The 24,069-nt window shown below is 38.3% G+C and overlaps 2 protein-coding genes across 4 annotated transcripts in view; one reads left to right on the top strand and one right to left on the bottom strand.

The window, feature by feature from the left end:
- Positions 1-72: 72 nt before the first annotated feature.
- lrp12 (LDL receptor related protein 12) lies at positions 73-11,770 on the top strand. Its single transcript, XM_015374374.1, has 11 exons — positions 73-814; positions 2,079-2,135; positions 2,234-2,369; positions 3,227-3,429; positions 3,694-3,941; positions 4,778-4,927; positions 5,007-5,228; positions 5,363-5,629; positions 7,893-8,095; positions 8,191-8,323; positions 8,738-11,770. Exons 1-11 carry the CDS (start codon positions 760-762, stop codon positions 9,677-9,679), a joined length of 2,616 nt encoding a protein of 871 aa, XP_015229860.1. The 5' UTR covers positions 73-759; the 3' UTR covers positions 9,680-11,770.
- A 2,142-nt stretch (positions 11,771-13,912) lies between these two features.
- Positions 13,913-24,069, bottom strand: part of LOC107084483 (regulating synaptic membrane exocytosis protein 2-like) — a 46,205-nt gene continuing 36,048 nt past the window's right edge. For 2 of the 3 annotated variants that reach the window (XM_015374369.1, XM_015374368.1), the window contains 8 exons: positions 22,342-22,364; positions 22,162-22,259; positions 19,751-19,935; positions 18,464-18,599; positions 18,042-18,154; positions 17,809-17,910; positions 16,729-16,868; positions 13,915-14,815 (listed from right to left, as the gene is read on the bottom strand). In XM_015374369.1, coding sequence (XP_015229855.1) covers positions 14,627-14,815; positions 16,729-16,868; positions 17,809-17,910; positions 18,042-18,154; positions 18,464-18,599; positions 19,751-19,935; positions 22,162-22,259; positions 22,342-22,364 — 986 coding nt within the window. In that variant the 3' untranslated portion in view covers positions 13,915-14,626. Of the gene's footprint in view, positions 14,816-16,728; positions 16,869-17,808; positions 17,911-18,041; positions 18,155-18,463; positions 18,600-19,750; positions 19,936-22,161; positions 22,260-22,341; positions 22,365-23,205; positions 23,233-24,069 lie in introns of all 3 variants that reach the window. The other variant, XM_015374370.1, reaches the window with a different exon arrangement.

Here is a 24,069-nt window from a genome sequence, read left to right as displayed (position 1 = left end):
GTAAGTCAGAATGCTGAGATCAAATAAAGAAAGTTTGTGACGTCACTCTGACGGAGCTTCACTCTCTCTCTCTGCGTCTGTTGTTGCTCGCTAACAGTGAGGATGCTGTTGGACCGATAAGCAGAGCTACGGGAGCTCTGTCTATATCTGGCTCCGGTGGCTCTGTTTACTTGGGTCGATACGAGTTTACCCACACGCTCTGGGGTTCAGGTCTTGCTGTGGCGGTGGACGGGCTGGATGGCCATGTAGCTCCGTTAGCAAGTTGGCTGCTAATGGGCCAGTTTCCCAATCGTTAGGCTCATTAGCAGGAAACCGTCAGTTAGCTTTTTTTCTTTTCTTTCTTTTTTGGTTGGGGTGGTCTATTTGTGTCCAGGTTTTATGTAAGCCGTTGTTGTGTCGTCGCTGCAGTTAGATAACCGTATTTAATATCACTATGTGTCTGTTTGTTGAAACGGTGCAGCTTGTGCCTTTTATTTCTGCCAACAGCTAGCGGTACCGTAGTGCTGCTAGCTGGGGCTAACGGGCTCAGATGTCTTTGTTTCCAGCAGCAAACTGCTTTATGGTGCGAGCGCAGGTCAGCTGTTACCGTTAGCACGTTTAGCTGCGAAATTAGAGTATTTTTAATGTAATAAAGAGGACATAACGGTTTTTATTGTGATCGGCTGACATGCAGCGCTCACTTGAGTGACCTTGGTATCACCACACACATCAGATCGATCAAAAATAAGCCCTGCAGCTGGTTCCGACACCGGGGTTACCATGGCCCTCAGCTCAGACTGCAGGCAGAGCATCATCTACCTGCTCCTTCTGTCAGGTAAGACCAGAATAAAACCCTTTCTGAAATTAGATGAGTCATTAAGTCTTTATGTTAATTTGAAGTCATGAAAAACAAAAAAAGTGAAACATCTGGATCATATATTTATTTTATTTTAGCTGTAAACACTCCCACCTATATAGAGATAGTTACATAGTTATATCCATATCTAAAATTATAGTTTTAACATAATAAACGTTTGTATTACATTATTAGTTTTTTTTTCTATTAACAGCATATAGCTTTTTCTTTTTTAAGTACTGCAGTTTTTTTTTTTTTTCTAGACTACCTCTTGCAAACACAACTTTTTTGTAAGTTTTCTTATCCAATTTCTTTTTTTTTTTTTTTAGCAGTAGTTCTTAATCCAACAAAAATGTTGGGTTTACAATATATTCTGTTTACATTCAAGCTTATTTTCCCAACCTTTACATCTAAACCAAAATAGAAATTTAAAAGGGAATTGAAAGTACATATTGTTGATTTCTAGTTACCTGAAACCTTATATTTGTGCTACTGTTTTAACCCTTCTAAAACATAATGGCTTGCCTTTTAGTAAGGTTCATAATATGGCTGACTAATCCTAAATAGTATGTTATTAAAATAATTGTCAACCAATTTTAAATCATATGGTACCCAAACATAATCAAACACACACTCTGAAAATGCCATTTGTTGAAAGAACAGCCTCTTTACAGCAGTAATTAAGACTAAACTCTGCATATATGAATATGTATCAATACCAAATATTTACAATATTTCAAGTACAAATTAAATTGTTTTTACATATGTATGTATGTGTATTTATTTAATGTTTTGTATATGTTTTTTTTAAGTTTTGCAATGAATCTAAAATGCATAGTAAAAGTATTTTTTCTATATTCCAAATTTGAACTAAAATAGTTGATAGATGCAGCCCTGATTCAGTAAGAATATTTATTCATGATAAAATTAGATGGCATGCATCTATACTTCCCCTTTTATTTTTTTCATAAGGATGTATACAGCCACTGTTTACCAGTAAAATGAGTTAATCCATCCCATAATCCTCCATAGGAAAAACAGAATCGGATCATCCGCATAATGCTGATCATCAAACAATCTGTTTGGGAAAAGGGGAAAACATTGGATTTGTTCATCTTTTTTTGTTCAATTATTTCTGTCTGATTGCTCTTATTTAAAAACAGTAATGTCTGTATGTTGGGATAAAAATAAACTTGATATGTACCTTTTGATGTTCTCATTGGTTTACCTACATTTTTCCCAGGATGCATCGCTTCTTCTCAAAGGAACGACAACGTCTATGTGTCTGGATTCTCTAACGGTGCGTTCAGGGTCTCGAAGATGACATCTTAACCATTTGTATTTATTTGTATCTGACGTTAAACTGTAACAGAACTAAACGGTTTTCTCTCCCTCCAGCCTGCGGCGACGTGGCGGAGCTCCTGCGGGCGTCCAGCGGCGTCATCACAAGCCCGGGTTGGCCTTTTCAGTACCCATCCAGGCTGAACTGCAGCTGGAACATCAGAGCTCGACCTGGAGACTCCATCACCATTAGGTAAAAAAACAGGGAATGTAATCACACCTTTACCTTTTTTTCCCTCTTATACATTAAATAGCTTTTAATGTTTGTTAAATATTCCAGTTGCACCTTCCCTTCTGAAGCAGCTTCTAGCAGAGTTCTGGTTAGACATTGGACTGCAGGTTTTGAAATATTTTTGCCTCATAGTTAGCTTGCTTAATTTACCCCATGACTGGTTTTAGTTCTTCTTTGGTTATTTCCTTATTTGAATATCTTTCCACTTTGCAGATCTTAGCCATGGCATTTTTTTTGCTATTAAAAATAGTGAAAATTCCTTTATTGTTTTTCCCACTTTATAAAGGCTACAATGTCATCAGTTTGTAGGATTCTATTCCTGCTCTGTTAGATATTTTGGAGCGGATTCTGTCTCCACTTTTCACGAATGTTTTCAGATCGTACACAAACTGTAAGGATTATTTTGGAGTGGGCTCCTTTTTCTTGGACGGCTGCTCAGTCCTTGATGGGCTTTGGAACTTCCTGGATTCTCGCCGTCCATCTGAGCCAGGATTGTTTTAGTTCAAGCCTAAAGCTAAATCTGTTAACTACCCGTGTTTGCCAATATAAAAGCTTTAAGTCGCAGGTTCCTGTTATAAGTAATGAGGATTGGCTTTAATATGTTTAGGGGCTCACTGGACTTCTTATCTCAGTGAACATAAGTCTATTTGATCCCTATTTCAAATAAGAAAGATAAAACTAAGTTCCTATTGATACATTTGTTTTCTAAATCAAATGTATTTTTTCAGTCATTCTCTTTAAGGAAAAGAAACAAAACATTTGAAGGAAACTGAAGTCTCGGCTTTACTTATGTGTTTCTTTTCTGGCTCTTTTTGCAGTTTCCAAGATTTTGATCTGCAGGGCTCCCATCGCTGCACCTCCGACTGGATGTCCATCAGCACCTACAGAAGCCTGGATGGCCTGCGCGTTTGTGGCTCCTCCCTGCCACCCCCTTACATCTCATCACAGGACCACGTTTGGATCCACTTCCACTCTGACGAAAACCTGACAGGGAAAGGTTTCAGACTGTCCTACATCACCGGTGAGGATGGCGTGTTGATTTCTTCAGTAGTAGTAGTTTCAACAGGCATCCTTTCTGTGTCTGTCATCCTTTGATCGCCGCGTCTGGCATGCCCTCCTGTTTGTTGCATAACGGTTGTTCAGAGAGCAGGATGCAGTGATGTAATTCTGGATTAGATTTTAATCCTCTGAGCAGGGACTAAATGGAGATGTTAGGGAAACACTCTGATAAAATGCTTCAGGTTTACTGCTCAGCTGTATTTAATAAAGAGTGAAAATGTTGTAGGTAAAGCAGAGGCAGCCAGCTGTGATGTGGACCAGTTCCACTGCTCCAATGGAAAATGCATCCCAGACTGGTGGCGCTGTAACTCCATGGATGAGTGTGGCGACAATTCGGACGAAGAGCTGTGTGTGGATTCCCCATTCTCCTTCCAACCCTGCAACATGAACCAGTTCCCTTGCCTGTCGCGGTACACCCGGATCTACACCTGCCTGCCCCACAGCCTGCGCTGCGACGGCAGCATCGACTGCCAGGTAAAGGTCCAGCTTGGATGTTAAGCAGACAACTGACAGAACAAATAAACATAAAACATCTTACGAATATAATTTAAGTCTGTTAGATGAAGTCATTTCATTTAGATTCAGGAAACGTTGCAGGGATTTAAACTCTTGTCATTGATGTTTAAATTGGTGTAAATCAGTCAGACTGTAATGGAAAATAAGCATTGTTTATAAATAAATAACAGACCCAAGCATGCAAACAACCTGAATTCTGCTGTAACCTCTGATGTTTCTGTTTCTGAGACTGCCTTTCACACCACGCTGCATTAATGCCATAAATTACCCAAATTATATTCCTGAGTGCTTATTCTGTACTCTACATGGCAATGCTTTTAAAAAGGCTCACATTTCTGTTATTAATTTTTGTTTTTATCATTAATCATTTCCATTTTATGATGTGCAATTTTTGGACTTTTCCAGAGATATTAACCACAGTCATAAATAATGAACTCTCCAAACAAGTCACCTCCTGTGTAATGAATTGACTATAAGTTGCAAAGTTTAAATCTAAAGGCATAAACATTATTACTAAATTACTCATTTAGTTTTAATTTTATCACTAAGAGATTTTGTACTTCCATTCCTATTGGCAGAGCTTTTGTTTTTACAACCAAAATATCACAAAAACACGACTGAAAATGGCACAAGCGCAGTAAGCTAACAGCACTGATCTTTATATTTATCTTCCTTCCCAACAAAACCCTTCTTATCAGGACTCTTTCCTGTCTCGTCATGTGTGTATTTTCAGCTCATTTAACAAGCAGCTCACAAGCAGTACGTTTTTGATTAGTTGTTTTCTGTGTTTCCAGGATCTCGGTGATGAGATCGACTGTGACGTTCCCACTTGTGGAGAATGGCTCAGGAACTTCTATGGTTCTTTTAGCTCTCCAAACTACCCAGATTTTTACCCTCCTGGAAGTAACTGCACGTGGCTGATTGATACCGGAGACCATCGGAAGGTAATTTCAGACTGGCTCAGCTAAAACACAGAAAACGGAAAGAAGAACTTCTCTTCATCCCAGTCTCTCCCTTCTGCAGGTTATCCTCAGGTTTACAGACTTTAAACTGGATGGGACAGGCTATGGGGATTATGTTAAAGTTTACGACGGTCTGGAGGAGAACCCGCGCCGCCTCCTCAGGGTGCTCACTGCTTTTGATTCCAGAGCTCCAGTCGCAGTGGTTTCATCCTCCGGTCAGCTCAGAGTTCACTTTTATGCTGATAAGATCAATGCAGCCAGAGGTTTCAACGTCACCTATCAGGTCGGTTCCTATAGTCTGAATCAAAAACTTTTCTGTAAAGATTCTCCATATTCTAAGATTTGGATTAAATGGTTTACTTCAAATCCAACATCCCCGCATTTCTATTTGACCTGGTTGTTGTGCGTTTTTTTCAGGTGGATGGGTTCTGTTTGCCCTGGGAGGTTCCCTGTGGGGGAAACTGGGGATGCTACACCGAGCAGCAGCGCTGCGACGGGTACTGGCACTGTCCAAACGGTCGGGACGAGCTGAACTGCTCTTCTTGTCAGGAGGACGAGTTCCCCTGTTCTAGGAACGGAGCCTGCTACCCTCGTTCAGACCGCTGCAACTATCAGAACCGCTGTCCCAATGGGTCAGATGAAAAAAACTGCTTCTTCTGCCAGCCAGGAAACTTTCACTGCAAGGTAACAAAAAAAAAAAAAAAAAAAAAAAAACTCCAGTCACTGACAGATCTTTGAACAGATATAATTTTCCCCATTTGTTGTTTAACATGTTAAGATGATTGGATTCCTTCATAAATCTGTTAAAGGAGCAGATAAATATAATCTCTCTTTAAAGTAAACAGTTTTAATATGATAAAACTAAATGGCACATTTGTCCAATGGAGAGTTGTTTTATAGAGAAGTTTTATATTGATTTTATGCTTTAGAAGAGTTAGTTTATTTAAATCTATAATTGTATCTGGTTAGTTTAAGAGCCTCTTAATAGCCAAAAGAAAAGGGTCCTTTTGGAACCATGTCATAAATTAGTTCATTGAAATATGCAGTGCTTTCTATGTTTTTGAATAACAGCCACTTTATGCATGACAAGCAATAATTTAGTTTAAATTGTAATCATTTCTGTATTCATAAATGCAACTGCTAAATGCAATCCTATAGGCATTTGAAATGTTGACCAATGTACAGTCCCAAAATAAATTATTATTAGCCCACTACTTTCCTTAAATTTCTTGTTCTGAAGGTTGAGGATCTGAAGAATACAATAAAAAACAGAGTCAGAAATCTAATAATATGCTGGTTCTTTTTTGTTTTGCTTACAAATGGATTATTGGGGATTTAAAGCAGCGGTTGCATCTCTAATACTGTTCAGGATTAAAAAAATATAAATTGGATCTGTAAAAGGGGGTGAGCATTTATTAAATTTTTATTTGCACGGCAACTAAGCATTAGTTTGCAAATCTGTTGATTATTCTTTTGATTAATCGATTAATAATCAGATACCCCATGGTTCCTTAAAGAAGACTTTGTGAAAAATTAAACCAGGGGAAACTAAAACTTTTTCACTTGAGGATTTCTGGAAAGAGCATATTGATAGACAAGTTTTTTTTTTTAATCTTAAATGCAAAATGTTTAAATTTCTTTTATTTAATTTTGGTATAGATACTGATCTAAATGGGTCCCTCTGTCAGCTAAAGACATGTTTTAAAGTCTCTATATGCCAGTTTAACATTTAATCGATTACTACATTTATTTCTATAATCAATTAATCTGATTAATTTTTTCAGCCCTATTGTAATGAATGGATTATAAGTTTTCTAATTATCAAGGCTTAAAATAAAGTTTATTACTAAATTATGTTTAAAAAATAACAACCAGAGAAATAAGAATAATGTTTAACTTTTGCTATCAGACACTTTGGGATTACATCTAGATCACATTAGACTAATGTCAAAATAATCGGTACCGTATCGGCGTTAACAAGCCTGTATTTGTCAATTTTTAAAGATATAATCCCTATTTAATATTTATTATAATGCAAGACTGTTATATTTTACTGATTTAAGCCAATTATGATTAAGGAAATTACAAACAAAAATAACAGTGAGTGAGTTCCTAAAGAAGCACAGATATGAATATTTAGGCTGGTATCGATATTGCTGTTAAAGCCGGTTCAATTCAATATACTTGTTGGTCCAAATCAAATCATTGATCAATGTCACATTTAAAATGATTTTTAAACCCTCTTGATATCATTGAAAAAAAACTGATCATAGTGCCTCATCGCTTCAGTTAAACCCCCACAATCCTGCACTGCATCACTCCCACTAAACCAATGCAACATAGTCGACCCTTTCATTTGCATGCAATCCGCACAATGTGCTCTTTTTCTTATGCTTCTTTATCTTTTATCCCCTTTTTATCTTTTAGATTTTTCCTTTTTTTTTTGCTCTCAGTCTTGGACATGTATGTTTTCCTGATGTAATGGCTGCTATATAAATAATTGACTTACTTGGCGACCCCCAATGCTAAAAGAGCCGATATTTTTTAGCATAGGACTGGTAGTGAGTTTCTCTGGGGGTTTTCAAAAGGCTGCAAGCAGACTGAAATTAAAATGCTCAAAACAATAAAAAGAGCCTCTCTTCTATAAGTTCAGCCTTCCTGTTATCTTCCTGCTCACTATCCTGTTATCTAGTCTTGCTCACTTTTGCTTTAGCTTATAGCACCCAAATAATACCTCTGGCAAATTCTGAGTTTTTAAGTGATTAGGGGTCAGGAAAAATATACCATAATAGTCTTCTCATAGGCAGTATTATTAATGTTTAAATGACAGATGGCACACCTTGTTCCAGATCTTGTCCTCTAGTTCTGTAAAACAATTTTATTTTGTCCATAAAGATGATCTAAATAAATATAAATTTGATATTAGAAGCTTTATTTTTCTCTTCAGAATAATCGCTGCGTGTTCGAGTCGTGGGTTTGCGATGCACAGGACGACTGTGGGGACGGCAGCGACGAGGAGAGCTGTCCCATCATCGTTCCCACCAGAGTCATCACAGCAGCCGTCATCGGCAGCCTGATCTGCGGGCTCCTGTTGGTCATCGCCCTCGGCTGTACCTGCAAACTCTACTCGCTGCGCATGTTTGAACGCAGGTGAGGGGTTTACACGGTGCAAAGCGGGTCATTTTCTCAATCTTCTCCGCTGTGTTACTTTGGTGAAAATGAAAAATATAAACAATCTGTTGCAGGTCATTTGAGACCCAGCTCTCCAGAGTGGAGGCAGAGCTGCTGAGGAGGGAGGCCCCGCCTTCTTATGGACAGCTGATTGCCCAGGGCCTGATCCCACCAGTTGAGGATTTTCCAGTGTGCTCCGGCAACCAGGTACACATACGGACACTAATGGTTTAGAATAAAGATCATTTCAAAACTCAAACATAATCCCCATCATTCAGCTCATTAGAAAAATTCTAACCCATTCTGTTTTCATAAATATTTGAAAGTCTATAAGATTACATCTGTATCTGACAACAAGGATACGCAAGATTATTAAAAGTCATCAGAATTGGAAGCATTTAGTTGAATAGTTTTTATTCAAACATACTATGAACAGAGTTTTTAAGGATAGAGCAATAATTTCCTAATATTTGATAAGGTAATTTGTAGAATAATAAACTTGTAAACATTTGTTAAACAAAGTAATTTTTAAAAATATAATCATGCGTTTTATTAGAGCTACATCACGCTGTGGAAAACAAAGATGGCTGCTGAGTCTTTTCTTACTGTCTTCTTCCATAGGCATCCGTCCTGGAAAACCTGCGTCTGGCTGTGCGTTCCCAGCTGGGCTTCACCTCCATCAGACTTCCCTCCTCTGGTCGTCATCGCAACCTGTGGAGAAGACTCTTCACCTTCTCACGCTCTCGTCGTTCTGGTTCTCTTGCTCTGGTATCTGCTGACCTGGAGGATAGCTCTGGCACTGGAAGTACAGGGAGTTCAGGCTCGGACCTGCTGTCTCCTGACTCTGATGACACTGACACAGAGGGAGAGAGGGGGCGGGAGCGAGGAGTGGGGGCAGTGGGCGGGCCTGTTGCCCCGCTACCCCACAAGACCCCGCCCGCTTCTGCTGTAGAGGCGGTTGTATCAGTGGCTGCATCTGTAACCTCCACGCCAAGCCGAGACCAAGACCGTGATCGTCCCAGAGAGACCCCGCCCCCTTCAAGTCCTGTTACTGTGGTGACATCCGGCTCCGATCCTGAATGTCACAGGGAAGTTTCTGAGCCCCAGCCTCCGTCATCCACTGCCCTGCAACGCCTGGCCCAGAACCTTCACCGCCTCGCTAGAAATCTGACCAGAACTAACCAGAACCAGCAGAACCAACCTTGGACCAATCACAGCCCACTGCGCCAGCTGGAAACGGGAAGAAGTGGCGCTGAAGCTACTATGCGACGGGCAAGCAGAGAGGAAGAGGAAGATGTTGAGCTCCTCATCCCTGTCTCTGACTCTGACTCCTCCTCCTCTTCCTCATCGCTCAGCGACATACGACAGCCTCTACTGGAGCCTCACCCGTCCTCCACTGCGGGGCCCACCCCCCATCATCATCATCATCATCGTGGAAAGAATGGGCGGGACGGTACTTGTGAACATTGTGGGATGGTCCACACAGCTCAGATCCCCGACGCATGCCTCGAGGCTACGGGCAAGACGGAGAGCAGCGATGATGAGCTGCTGCTGCTGTGCTAACAGGCTAACCTGCCAGCTAACATGCTAACTGTCCATCGTTTTTTCCTCTCTTCATACATTAACCAACTGATCCGCTAACAAGACAACTTACCAACATCCAAACAACATGCTAATACATCTCTTAACCTCACCCCTCTGCTGGCTATAATGCTAATTTCAGGGCTGACATCTTTCTCTCCAAAGCTGCAGCTAGCAGACTTGCTAAACGCCTGACTAACATGCTAACACTGAGTAACAAACTAACTCTTCTTTTCTAACCAACTAGCTAATGCTATAGATACTAGCCAAGGCTTTCACTTCAATGGCTAGCTTGCTAACATGCTAACACATCAGCTTGAGCTTTTATCGAACTTCTTTTACAGTTAGTTAGCATGCTAGCTGGATTAAAGGTTAGAAAAATCTTTACCAATCAGCAGCTCTGCTGTGATGTCACTGTTACCTTTCGGTACAACCAAAAAAAAATAATTAAGGTTTTTTTTGGGTCCTTTGCTTGTTTACCATGCCAACCCTACGCGTTGAGGCGCTAGTCATTTTTTCCATTTGCCATTTTTTAGCGTCATACCCATTGTTCAAGGTACGGGAGAGTGCCGCTGGATGCAGGCAAATGTTGTTAAAAGACTCCATTATATATAATAGGTGAAAACCTTTCTGAAATAAAACATTTTTGACTTTGCGAGAGAGCTGAAGTACATGGAGAAAACCCAGGCATGTTTGGAAATGAAAGGATGGTACTTCAATCCCGGGTCTTAACATCAGACAGCAACTAACTGTAGCTATAAGGAATGCCACCGTGGATCCGGTTTATCTTAAATTCTAGGTGAGATTTTGGCTTTTCTTCTATTTATACCAATAATTGAAAAATATTTAACTGTAGCAAAAACCTGAACTGATACGCTGTGGTTCAAGCACATAGGTACCAATTATTTTGTTTACAGTCACAAAATGAATCTAAGGGACTAAATGGTCGTCAGAAAAGGGTGCTTATTGGTACGAAAGTAAAGAGATCCCTGGACAGTGATGGTACTCTGTAGGCAAGGATATCATTTTTTTTAATAAGGAACGACCTGACTTTGGGATTTCTGGGAACTCGATTAAAGAATAATGTTTCAAAGGTCCTTGAAATTTTCAGGCTGTCGTTTGAGGCTGTTTAAGGGGGAAAAGGGAATGATGTGGATCACATGACTGGTGGGGTTTGTCAAAGAGGCCTCCTAGCAGGCTGATTTTATCTTAAGATTTATTTTTCTGTGGCCAAAAAACCCTTTTAATTGTTCAGAATTTCCATGATTTTTACTCTGTTAGCTTGTAGCGCTAAGATGTGACTTTGAATTTAGCTGAATGTAAAGTCACTGAAAGTGACACCTGCTCAAAAGAGCATGGTCGAGAATAATATGGGACAAAAGTGTCACAGCTTATGATACAATTACACTTGTTTACTTTCTGTTACATTTCTGAGACTGAGTTTTATTGTATTTTGAAATATAAAGCACAATGTCATTTTATCAAGCTTTATTTAAATGGGTGTATTTATCAGGTACTAGGTCACATTGATCCTGCAGAGAGCAGCACATGTGCAGCTGATGCAGGAAGACATCACCAGGTCATGTGATCCTCATCATGGTCATGGACTTTTATTTTGTTCACCTGTCATGCTGTTGTTTAGCTTATCTGGTCCTCTCAAGTTGATGTTTTTTCTGCTCTGTCACTTCAGACAGTTTCTATAGCAGAATTAAGACTAAAAAGTCAAATAGGTAACACAACTTGGGTCAAAAGCAGAGCGACAGCATTAATCACATCTAAATTTTAATGTTTTTTTTTTAAGTTGTGGCTCCTCCTCTGTACCCAGACTGAAGCCATTTAAGCATCTGTATTTCTGATCCTTGTTACTATTTTGGTACTCAGCTGACCATGTGTGAGTGTGATTGTGAATATTTATTATTCTTAATATTACGATGGTTATTATTATTATTATTGTGTGTTTTTTGTGGAGCAGTTTTTTCTGACTTGCATGATCCAATTTGTTTGATGTTTTTCTTTGTGTCTGTAAAACTAAAACCTGGTAAACTGCACTAAGGATTAAAGGTTCACATCAAATGAATTGACTCGAGAGATTTAATCTCTTTTGGCTTCACATTTTTGTTACCAAGTATACTTCGGTCTTCGCTCTGTTGTCACAATAACCAGGACTACCTTTAATTTTTTTATGGCTTTGTCTAAATGATCTGCTCATAAAAGGATTTTATTTAAACTGCTTCCAGATTTAGTAAAAACAGAAGTCAGCATTTTATTCACAAAATTAAAACAAACTAAAGATGTATATTTAGGATTAAACACATGATCTGGAACCACTAAAATATTAAGTGAAAATTTTTTATTTTGTGTGTATTCCTTTTTTTTTTCCCATATCTGCATTATTCTAAACTCTGCTGCCCTCTGCTGGTGAAGCCTTACATTATGTGAGCCTTACAAGTTTTGCTCTAGAATTGGCCAAACCTGTACAGCTGTTGGAGCCATATTGAATCCATGGTGGTTTGGGGACCTCCGATTTTGAATGTGAATCAGAACCTCGATGTTTTTCTATTCAATGTATGACTTAAAAATTTCTCAACTGAATACAATACGAAACTTATTTTCAGGGATATTTCAGCACACATGCCTTTCCTTTGGTCCCTTTTTAAACTTCTATAATTTAGACTGAGCATTTACTTAAAAGTAACATCAAATGTACCTTGTGTAAAAATCACAAAAATGCTACTACCTGAAAAGACTTTGGTGTATTAACGAGGAAACATAATTGGTTATTTCTCTATATACAATCAGTCTGGATTTTAGTGAGCTAATAGACAAGAAAACAGATATTTTAGAGCAGTAAGAGAAGAAGCTGGCAGATCATTGCCACACTGCAGTAAAAACAACCATTTTATACTGTCTTTTAAAGTTTCTTTGCCTCAAAATGTTGGTGCTGTAGAGTGGAGATATTTAATTTTACTGAAAACGAAATTTCAAATCTTTTCCAGGCACCTTGGAATATATTCACTTCACATCTTATGCTGAAGTCTTCTTCCAAAATAGACCACATATATGTTTTCCTTAACATTCTGCTCCTAATTGCCCTGTTAAAAAATTGTGGAAAGGTTGGTTTGAATTTGAGCAGCAGAATGTGCATAAACCTTTGAAACTGTTGCATTTTGTTTTCTCTACCTAACCCCGTGTCAAACTAGTTCCAGAAAGGGCCGTGTGGCTGCAGGTTTTCTTTCCAACCAAACAATAGCACACCAGACACCAGTCATCTCATCAAGTGAGTCTAATCTGAAAATGATAACTTGATGAGATGAAAGGAGTCTGGTGTGCTATTGTTTGGTTGGAAAGAAAACCTGCAGCCACACGGCCTTTTCTGGAACCAGTTTGACACCCCTGCTTTAGATGTTACTTTGGATGTTCTAGCTGTGGTGCTTGATGGATCACGTTTTCTAGAGTCCTATTTTACCTTACATCAGAGCAGAAGCTAGAAACAGTCTATGAAGCTTGGATCCCAGACTTTGCTGTGACACAACCCCTGAATCCTCAATCATCATCTGGCTACCCCAAAAACATGAGACCTCAACTCTGGACTTGAGCTAAAACGCCACTGCTCATCACCCAGCTAAAACCATCCCTATTGGAAAGTTAGGTGGTAGCAGTATCATGCTGTGAGGATCTTTTTCTTCAGCAGTAACTGGCTGTTGCAATCTGCATGGAAGGTAAGATAACAGGCAAGGCAAATGTAGAAAGACCTGATCCCTGTTGCAAGGATAAGAGAAACATGGCTCAGGAACAGTCTTGGTTTGCCTCAGAGTACTGCAGGTAAATTATGGACCTTAATTCAACTCAAAATATCTGAGAAAAAATAAAAATGTCTTTCAATCCAATTTGGTTGGGGCTTGAGAGGATCTATAGTGACGAATGGTAGATAACTCGCAAAATCAAATCTGTTCAAAGCCAGCAGAGACCAAGAGGACTTTAGGCTATTATTGCTAGCAAAGTGATTTTATCATTGGCCAGTCATCATATTCTGTATATATTTACATGCTTCTTCTGTCTTCTAACTCCTAACAAATTTCCCCCAAAAAATCTGGGAAAAAGTCCCTATTTCCCATCTTTTTACTATAATGTATGTTTTCTTATGCTTGTACAGTTGCAAGGTCGCTTCTTGTCTGAACAAACCAAAGACGTATAAAAAAAAAAAGGTTTCAATGATTTGCAAATCATTGCATTCTGTATTTATTTACATTTTATACAGCATCCCAGTTTTTTTAAAACAAGGCTGTAGCAGGCATAGCAGCAGAACATTAAACTTTACAGGACTGACAATGTTTTAGAGAACCATCATGGATCTAAAGTCACGTTATGTAATCTCTGAAAAATGAGCTGTTTGTGACAACGCTGAAATGTCAGGGATATCTTACAAAAACATGAATGATGGATCAGAAGAACTATTTTCCAGTTTTCAGGCGACGTTCCGGTGTTGTAACATTTTTTTTTCCTGCTGATGTTTCAGATTTTTTTTTTTTTCTAATCTTTTTGTCGTCCCATGCAAAAACGTACAGCAGCAGACCTCCATGTTCCTGCATCTCCATGGAAACTGAGGTGACGGACTGAGTCTCCAGCTTTCTAATTTCGCCTCCTGTCACATGACTCAGAGGATCTATTGTGATTGGCTGGCAGCTAGAAGTCTTTTGGCCTCTCTTTTCAAAGCATCTTTTGCCGAACCCGTCCTGTCCTCTCCCCGTCGAGGGGTGGAGCCTCCCTCCGCCCGATGACTTCTTCATGGCACTGGTACGTCATCATTGTGACATCATCATGCAGCATGCAGGAGCACAGGAGGATCACTGGACTCAGCGACCATTTGTCCCCTCCCACTCGCTCTTGGCCCGTTTAATGCGACGACACAGTCGGTCCCGTCTCCTGATGCTATGATTTGGCGCCTTCTGTCTCCTTGTTAGTCAGCGGGGCCAAAGCCGGGTCCACCAGTGAGGTGGCAGGAAACAGTTTGAACCAGCCAATCACCATGTTGGAGAGATCCAAATCATCCAACAGGATTTGAGCAGCTCCCATGAAGGATTTATGGTCCATCCGACCATAGTCGCCCCAAACGATGATCTACAGTGACAAACAAATTCAACACCTGACATTTAAAGACATATTAATGTTATTTTTAGCTATTTATTTTAATATTGCATTTGATAGCAATAAGGATTTCTAGTCTGAAAAGAAATCATAGCAAAAAGAAATCACTTCAATCAACTCATGTAATTGTTCCAAATGATAATCTAATCAATGAAACCTGGTAATATAAGAGTATTTTACTGTGACTGACTGAACTGGAAGCTTTTTAGTGGAAGTACATGTAAGGTAAAGAATCAGCAGCAGGTTTTGTTTAGACCTTATTTTAAAGCAATAAAAAACCTTTAAAATCTAAATATTCAAACATTGGTGTGGATTCCAATGTTTATTGCTGTTTGTAAATTATACACAGCAAATAAAAAAAAAAAGTCAGGTTCAACAGCATGACTTTTTTTGGTAAGAAGTCCAATTTTGTTGGCATGAATAAATGAGAGAAAAATGTCACCTCTGATCCAAAAGGTTGGACCTTCTGCGGTGTTTTAGACAATGGCTTCCAGAGACTTTTGTTTTGGAGAGGTATATTTCTGTATACTCTCAGTAGAAGCTTGGCCTGGGACAATTTTTTTTCTTTTATGTGAAGAGGTCCAATTTTGGCCATGCCCAAATGCTTTGATGGAGCAAAAACATTTTGATAACTTTTAAATCCCTAATGCTTTAAGTCTAACATATTGAATTTAAAGTCTGTAAATCAAAAGCTCTAGAAGTTCGCCTTTAGACTCCACACGCCTTTTTAAACTGACCAAATTTCAAGGCAATGGGTCATAAGCCATTGAAAGGAGTTCAATCAAATTTAGAGGCTAAAAATGGTTAAATAAGAGTTAAATCCATCATGGCTGACTGCCTATTTGACGGAAAGTATGTAATGTAAATCCCTTTATTGTCCCACAATGGTGAAAGTCGTTCTCTGCAATTTTGACCAATCCCCTTAGGGAGCAATGGGCTGACGCCCAGGGCGCAGGAAATTTATTGAAAGCAACATCTTTATTTTTTAAATAAAGCACCAGACATACTAGATTTGCATTGCTAATAAATCTATGCAGATATTTACAAATAGATGTTCACCTAGTATGGCATAAAGATTGATCTCTTTTTCACACACATGTTTAACAAGTTACATGTGTTCCACAGGGCCCCAATATATTTATGTATTTGTCATCTTCAATGTTAGTATATTGATGTGAGTAATTAACTTTGTTATTACATTTGGTATCCATGTGGTTAATATACTAACAAAATGTCAAATTACTTTTAAGATTGAACTTGAGGGCATCACTGCTGCCACCCTCTGGTTTAGAGGGGAACTGCTTGTTTAGGAGGTGACGATCACCAGACTGCTAATAATCAATCCACATAAAGTTGTGAGTCAGCACTTTTACTATCATCAAGTCTTTACCCAGATATTTCCTCTGACGTCTTCATCCTAATTAGATGAAAAATTAATTATCTCCACCTTATGAACTAACTTTGTGAGGTCAACAATTTGCTTTTATTATTTTCTTATTGATAGGTCGATTTATCATGTGTTGCTGGAAACACTGGGTATTGCACGTGTGACTTTGCTGCAGATAACGGCGACTTTCTCCTGTGCCTTGTTCTTTTTTCTTTCTTTCCCACATATTGCTTTATTTTTAGCATAAATATGAATATTTAATTACCTACAAACCTGAATATAATAAAAAATTATGAATTATAAACATAAAACTACTAATGTTTTACTTATCATTAGGGAACAAAACTGATTCTCTTCCTATCAACAATATCCAAACTAAGTATCATCCGCTTCATTTTTCATCTCTACATGTTTGTGTTGAAAACCACATATTCTCGAGTAATTTTACTTCTGAATATGTTGGAGAGAAACCTTTTTTTGTTTTTTTCACTGATTTTACCTGTAGCACTTTTCCTTCAGGATTTTCCTCAAACTGTAGCTGCTGCTGATAAAGTGGATCCAGAGTTTTTCTTGCCAGACGCGTCCTTCTCTTCAGCACGCATTTCCCATTATCCATTAAATACACCTTCACATACGGAGCTGCAACACAAGCAAACATCATCTTGTATCAGTTGGTTAAACGCACAAACAAAGCTCATCTGCATTAAAAATTATAGAATGTCTGACCTTTTATAATAAAATTGTGCTTTTCTATTTTTTTTATGGCAACACCTTATGTAGAGCAAATATAGTCTCTTAATTAGGGGCACGAGAAATAGTGATAGTAGATCAAAAATTATTAAAACACTGCTGATCCTGTCGAAAATATGTACATCCTGATATTTTAGGTGAAGCATTTTTCCTTTTTTTTCCCTGTTTAGTAATGATATGCTTTTAGTTCTCTCTTAACAGAATACTGGCATCACTTCATGATGATAAACATAGCAGAAAAATTGATAAAATAATATTTTTCCACAGTCTCTTTACCTAACCTATTTCTTTCAGCAAATAGTCCTTTATTTTTACACCATATTATTTCTAGTTCTAGTAAACAATCAACCACATGGATGAGGGGCACCGTATAAACTTGAGTCCATTTAGCACTATTTGGATTTTATTTTATAAACCAACACAATTTTGTAGATCAAAGTGAAATTATTATTTTTTTTTAAGTAAATCTGAAATAACTGGAATCTGAACCTCTTTTCACTAAAATTAAAACCGCAAGTTTTCTGGTCTTGTCTCAACCAGATTTTAAAATGTAATTATTTCCTTTTTATGGTCAAATATTAAACACCTAGTCTGACTGTACAGAGAGCATCTACAAATATTTATATAAACATTTTGCCCATTTTCCTGAAATGAATCTCTGGACTTTTCTAATGCATTACATAAACTTTGATCAAATCCTTTATACTGTAGCTGTGGTTGCAGGTTAAGGAATCTTTCTCTTGTTGCTTTTTAATTTACAAACATCACAGTTTGGTGCAGCAAGGTGTGATTTTTTTACACCATTAGAAAATGTGAAGGATTTTATCACCTGGAGTGTTCTTATTGCCTTGTTTCCCAACAAGGCCCCGGGCCCGAATCACCTCCACGTCCAGCCGCTCCTTCCTGTAGACCATCCCGATCTGGATGTCCCCTGATCAACAGAGAGCGCCACAGGTGAGAGGGAGTCATTTTAGCTCGCTTTAAAAATAAATCGATAAGGGAGTCATGCATATATGGCTGAATTACTACAATAAATAACATTTAGATACTGATTAGTAATACCCATGGGGGGTGTGGCCAAAGTCTGTCGTCCAGCCAATTGGCCAGGACCTAATCCCTCCAGGAAGCCTGTGAACTGCTTATCTGATGCCAACTTCACTCCCGGAAATATCAGACTGACAAGATATAGAGAAAGGCAAACAGTTAATAGTTAATAAACAGCTAATAAACATTTTACACATTGTCGTATAACATTCAATTGGAAAAATTAAGAAAAAAAGGATAAAATGAGCTTGATGAAGAGGAAAAAAGAATAAAAAAAAAATAAAAGACTGAGACAGGTAGACTTCAAATTACAGTAAGTCATAACATCTTAAAATTAGGTATGGTTGTATTGAGTTGATGGTTTTTTTAAGAGGACTGACAAATTTAGGGAAAAAGGAACAACAGAAACAAAAAGGAGGATTGAGCTAAAGTTCACATACGCTCCTGGTTTGGGATCCTCCGCATCTGGATCTCTGCTAGGCTGTCTGGTGAATCGGGACTTAAACTCGATGGCCAAACCAGTTTCTACGCTCCTCTGGACAGGAAGTCTAATCACTTTTTTCTTCTTCTCCTCCTCTGTAAAAGACACATGAATTGGATTTAAGACTAACCCATAATAGATTTCCGTTGTAACTAATCAATGGAGAAACTGTATAACTTCTGCAGATGCTGTAATAAAATAAAAATGAAATCAATTTTAATGTTAAGTTAAAAACTACGAAGACTGAAGACCTGCTGTTAACTGGAACCTGCTAAAGCATCGTCATCCACATTGAAAACTGTTTTACGCCGATATGGCCCTCTGTGGGAGCTGACTTAAAAAACAAAATCTTGCTAGAAAATCGACACTTCAAGCTCAGCTGAAGTCTGAAGCTCCCCACAAAGACAAGCAAATATTTGGTCTGTCAAGAATATCATTGATTTGTTTTGCCACAAGGACAAAAGGAAACAACGTTCAACAACTTTTAACAAACATTGAGAAGGTGGTGATGTCATCCAGTGGTACTGAAGCATTTTTTATGCTTGGACACAGTTGGGTTCTATTAGGACACGGATCCCAAACACACATATAAACCCGTTTTGGGCAGAAAAAAATGGCAAACATTTAGTTTCTGGATTAGACTTAAGGTTATGTGTAATAAAGTGAAATGGCACAGGGAAAACCTTTATTTCAAGGTAAATTTTCTTATGTCAAGGGACATTCACAATTATGTATTTTGCAATATATCTAGGACATACATATACCTCAGGTATCAAATCACAGTGAAAATGATCTTGTGACCCCCCCAGTTGTCTCCTGACCCCACTTTGGAACCACTGCTTTAAAACCAGGAAGCAAACCATTTTCAATAAACTTCACCATTATAGGAACCAACTTTGCATGTTGATGCTGACAGAAAGAGTGTGTATTCTTGGCAAATATTAATCTTTAAAATGTATTTTCTGTTTTAATTTTTCTTGAGGATGGTAGATTAAACTGGACACTTAGACTGCTAAATTTTATAATGAGCAAGATACAGAGAGAAAGCATTACATAATTGATTTTATGGAAACAGAGGTGTGCTTGAAATGTACAGTATAGTAGACATTAGTAGTATTGTAACTGGTAGAAGATAAAAATAAACAAGTGTGCATAATCAGACATTATACATTTTTTTATATTTTAAAAAAATCAAATGTTCCTAAAAAGATCCATCGGTTTGGATTAAGCACTGACTGGGACTGACCTTCTGGATTAAGCTGGGATGCGCTCTGACTCTTCTTTCCCAGTCCAACCATTCCCATCATCTTTGCCCCAAAGCTGGAGCGTCGCTTCTTGTCATCATCATCGTCATCATTTCTTCCTAATGAGCAAATCTCTCCACCGACACTAGAGGACTTTGTGAGGGTTGCACCGGCAGTAGAGGCCGCCCTGCATAAAAAAAATTACATACCTCTCAGTTATCACAGAAAATAAGTGGAGTAGACCTAAGGAGGAGGAGAGGGGCAAATACAAACCAGACAGTCAGGTGTAGCTGAGTGATAAGAGCACACCTGAGGTGAAAAAGCTAAACCCCAGCAGGAGGGAAGACGACTTGCAAAAGAAATGATTTCTATCCCCCTAAGTGTAGCAGTACATGAAGGGTATGTGCAGACGTCACTGTTTCTACTACTAGTACACCAGCGGTGCAATGATTGGGTGGAGTCTGCAGACTGGAGAAACAGTGCTTTGTTCTTACTTTGCAGACTCAGCCTCCTTCTCTAGTCCCTCCTCCACCGACTCGCTCTTGTGAAGCGCTGCCTCGCCCTCTGCTGCTTCTTCTAGCTCCTGTGCCCCCTCTGATTCTGCCCCCAGATCCACCGACTGGCCCTCCAAAGACTCCCCCTTACTTTTTTCGGCCAATCAGAAGACAGGATAGCAGCATGCAGATAAATGACATGCAAGAAGATGATAGATGAAAAACAGCAACAGGATGAACCAAAGAAAAAAAAGAGCAACATGGACATGCAAACATTATCAAATGACATGCAGAAAATAAAGAAAACAAAACACACAAACACACACGTACAGCAAGCTGTAAATTTAAAAACATCCAGGCTATCATGTTGTCTCAACATTCAACTCAACACTGAGTAATAGAACTGACCAAGGGTAGGAGAATGTGTATAAACTGCATAATCAGAGATCTGAGCCCCAATAACTATTATAAATCACTTTATGATACAAAAGTGGACCTGTTTCTAGACCCGCGTGTTTTGTCACATTACAATAAAACCACAACCATTAATGTATTACTTGAGGATGTTATTTGAATCAGAATAAACCGGTATTGAGCAGTTATGAGTAAAAAAAAAATAAAAAAGAAGGAATTGGACTTCACTTCCACTTTGAATCCAGTGAACAGACAATTTCAATATATAATGTATTTTCAAATAAACATGTTTTTATCTACAGTCTTTCTATATAAAGGGGGGATGAAATGGATGAATGTAATTAGGCATAGTGTTGATTTTTAGCAGAGTAGCTTTGCACTGTGACTCCTAACTGTTTATGTGAGTGGCAGCCCTAATTTTTGCTCAAAGCATCAATGCATGGCGACAGTCAAACCCAAAGCAGTAGGGCCACATTTTGAGAACTTCACTCGTAGCATGTTTGAATTGAAAATCAGTGTTGGGGATAACTTTTTACTTTTTTGGATGATGAAGTAAAGTAACATATTATGCTTAAATTACTGATAATGAAATTACTTTATTAGACTATAGTAACAGCATTTCCTGCGTTACCTCAGGCCTGTTTGTCGATGTGTTAGGTTCTGGTAACAAAGGCTGTGATCTGTAACCCTGCCTGCAGGCAGCTTTGGGATCACTATGATTTTGGGGGGTTTTTTGTCCAGAAAAATATTGGAAATGATCAAGTAATAAGTATTGAAGTTACTTTTTAAATGCAGTAACTAGTACGGTAAGTTCATTACAATTTATAGATATACTGAGCCAGAATTTTCTTTTGGAGTGTATGTGTATCTGCTTTGCTTGTCTAAAATCTTTGATTATTCTTTATAAATTAGCTAAAATTGAGAGTATGTAAACATCCAGTTTTAAATCTTTTCAAAAGTTTTCATTTTCAGATTTATCTGATTTTATTTGGAGCACAACAGCTTTGACAAGCCTCCCTGTTCCTGGTGAACAGAAGCATCAAAGCATGACGGAACCACCACCCTGCTTTTTTGTTGGGTGGATTTGTTTGGGGTTATCTGCAGTATAAATAGTCGATCACTTTCTGGAACAAAAGCCCCTGCAAAGAGAAGTTCTGTGGGATTTCTTCTTTTAACTCTTGCTCTCAGGTCACACCCCTATATTTATTTGGGGACTTTTGATGGGAATTGGTTGGATTGGATTAAAATAGAAGGGGGCTGAATATGCACAACAATTTTTTTCAGATTTCCATCACAAAGTTTTCAGATGCAATAATTTATTCACTCCACAAATACATGATCCTTTATGTCAAATCCCTATACATTTTATCACAGTCTGTGCTGTAAGATCTTAGAAGATTAAAATGTTAAGAGATTAAGAGACATTTCTAAAGCACTGAAACAGAAGTAATAATACAGAACTGCTGTTCTCTTCAGATATGGCTGTTAAAGGGCAGGGTTCTCACCTGATTTTGAGCGCGGTTCTGGTTTCAGATGCATTGGACATGGCCGAAACGTCACTGACGTCACTGTCCGATGATTTAAAAGACAGACTATCCCTCATCTGGAGACAGAAAACATTCAGACAGGCGAGTGAGGGACGTGGTATTAAAGCAGCTGCTTTGGATTAAACTAGAGTATTTTACCTTAGTGGGGTCCTTCATCACACCTACAGAGACATAAAAATATCATTAGTTTAATGCTGCAAAAAGTAGTTGCCATGTTTGTGTGTGTGAATGGTTCTCCTGATTTGAAGGCACACATATATTTCTGCCACAACAAGCAGGACTAAAACATTTTCTGGGACTAAACATTCAAAAAATAAAAACAAAAGCTATGTCTGATATTACTGTAAGAAGCAAGATGTCAAATTACTGTTTATTTCTCCGTCTTTTTTACCAGAGATTAAAACTAGGGATGCACGATATTGGGATTTTGTCCGATATCCGATATGATTCTTTTGAGATTTTGTTAGTAAAATAGATCGATAACGTGTCAATATATCAACATATGAAAATATGTCAAAATTTCGTGAATTTTCGGGGGATTTCGTAGCATAACGATGACACATAGCAATATTTCATTAGTAAAAGAGATTGATATGGTGTTTTTAAATGGCAATATATCAGCATATGAAGATATTGTGATATTTTAATGTATCAATATTTTTTCCCTCGTCTTTAGAAGTTTTTAAGTCTGTAAAAAAGAAGTTTTTGAGGAAGAAGAAGTAGTAGTATTTTTTTTTTTAGACTTTAGAAACCCAGAAGCTGATCAAATATCGGGTTAAATATTGGTGGGGTGGCCGATGTCCGATATTCAGTTTTAAGGCCGATACAGGCCGATACCGATAGGGGGCCGATTATATCGTGCATCCCTAATTAAAACCAAGCTTTGGTTAGACGTCTGCTAGAACTAAAAACTTTTCTAAAACTGCACAAAACTGAAAATTCAGGTTGAAGTCTCAGCAGCTCAAAAATAATCTACGGAGCAGAAAAAAATTGGATCTCTACCTTCTTTGCTCGCCGTTAACACGTCTCCTTTAAGCACCAACAATCAGTGACAGCAAAAGGAGATCAACCATACAAGTTGATGAGGATAAAACGAACACTGACCAATGCATATTCATAAACACAGAGTTCCCCTCAGACAGCACAAACACCCTCACGGTGTACCTCAGAGCTCAGTTCTTGGTCCCATTTACGGTAATATTAAAAACTGAATTTTGTGTTGTTTCTCTTTGAGAAACTTACAAGACACTGACATAAATATGAATAGAAGATCATTTAATCTTTTAATAAGTAGAGAAACAACAAAATACTCCTAAATGAATTTGATATCCACAAAAAAATTATGACAATAACAACAACTCTACAAGCAAATAATAGCCCATGGATGTCTATACGTATTGCAAGAAATTCTCATACCCATTTCGTGACATACTGAGGTCCACGGTTAATGACAGGTTGTGAACATTGTATCATGTGACTCGTGAGAAATAAAAAAAAATAACATTTTATCCAACAAAGTTATTGTTGGTGGTAACATGTCTAATACTGTTTCTTTAGGTTTAAGGGTTAGGGTAACTGATGGTTTATTGCTACTTTTTTTCTTTGTAGGTCGTGGAAAATTTCGTATAGTCCTGCCACAACCTGTCATACACCCTGCGTGTCAAAAAATGGCATTCAGGATTACCCCCGTCATGTCAGTTCTTGACGCCACAGGGGCTTGACCAAGCGTCCACATTTCACTAATTCGAAGTGAGACTGTACTGCTGTACAGGAGGCTGGAGAACGACTAAAGGAGCACCAACTAAAGCAAATCTAAATCCTCTCATGACCAACTTAAAACACACTCAAGCGACTAATGTCAAAACA

This window comes from Cyprinodon variegatus, unplaced genomic scaffold, assembly GCF_000732505.1.
Source record: "Cyprinodon variegatus isolate N-32 unplaced genomic scaffold, C_variegatus-1.0 Scaffold101, whole genome shotgun sequence".
Classification (NCBI taxonomy): Eukaryota; Metazoa; Chordata; class Actinopteri; order Cyprinodontiformes; family Cyprinodontidae; genus Cyprinodon; species Cyprinodon variegatus.
Note: the sequence above shows the minus strand (reverse complement) of the source record. Positions and strands in the feature narration are given on the sequence as shown.

Excerpts from the sequence above, each read along its gene's own strand:
- lrp12 (XM_015374374.1), top strand. The coding sequence starts at position 760 with ATGGCCCTCAGCTCAGACTGCAGGCAGAGCATCATCTACCTGCTCCTT. Across the intron at positions 3,430-3,693 it reads CAGACTGTCCTACATCACCG|GTAAAGCAGAGGCAGCCAGC; the intron begins GTGAGGATGGCG and ends AAAATGTTGTAG. Across the intron at positions 3,942-4,777 it reads ACGGCAGCATCGACTGCCAG|GATCTCGGTGATGAGATCGA; the intron begins GTAAAGGTCCAG and ends CTGTGTTTCCAG.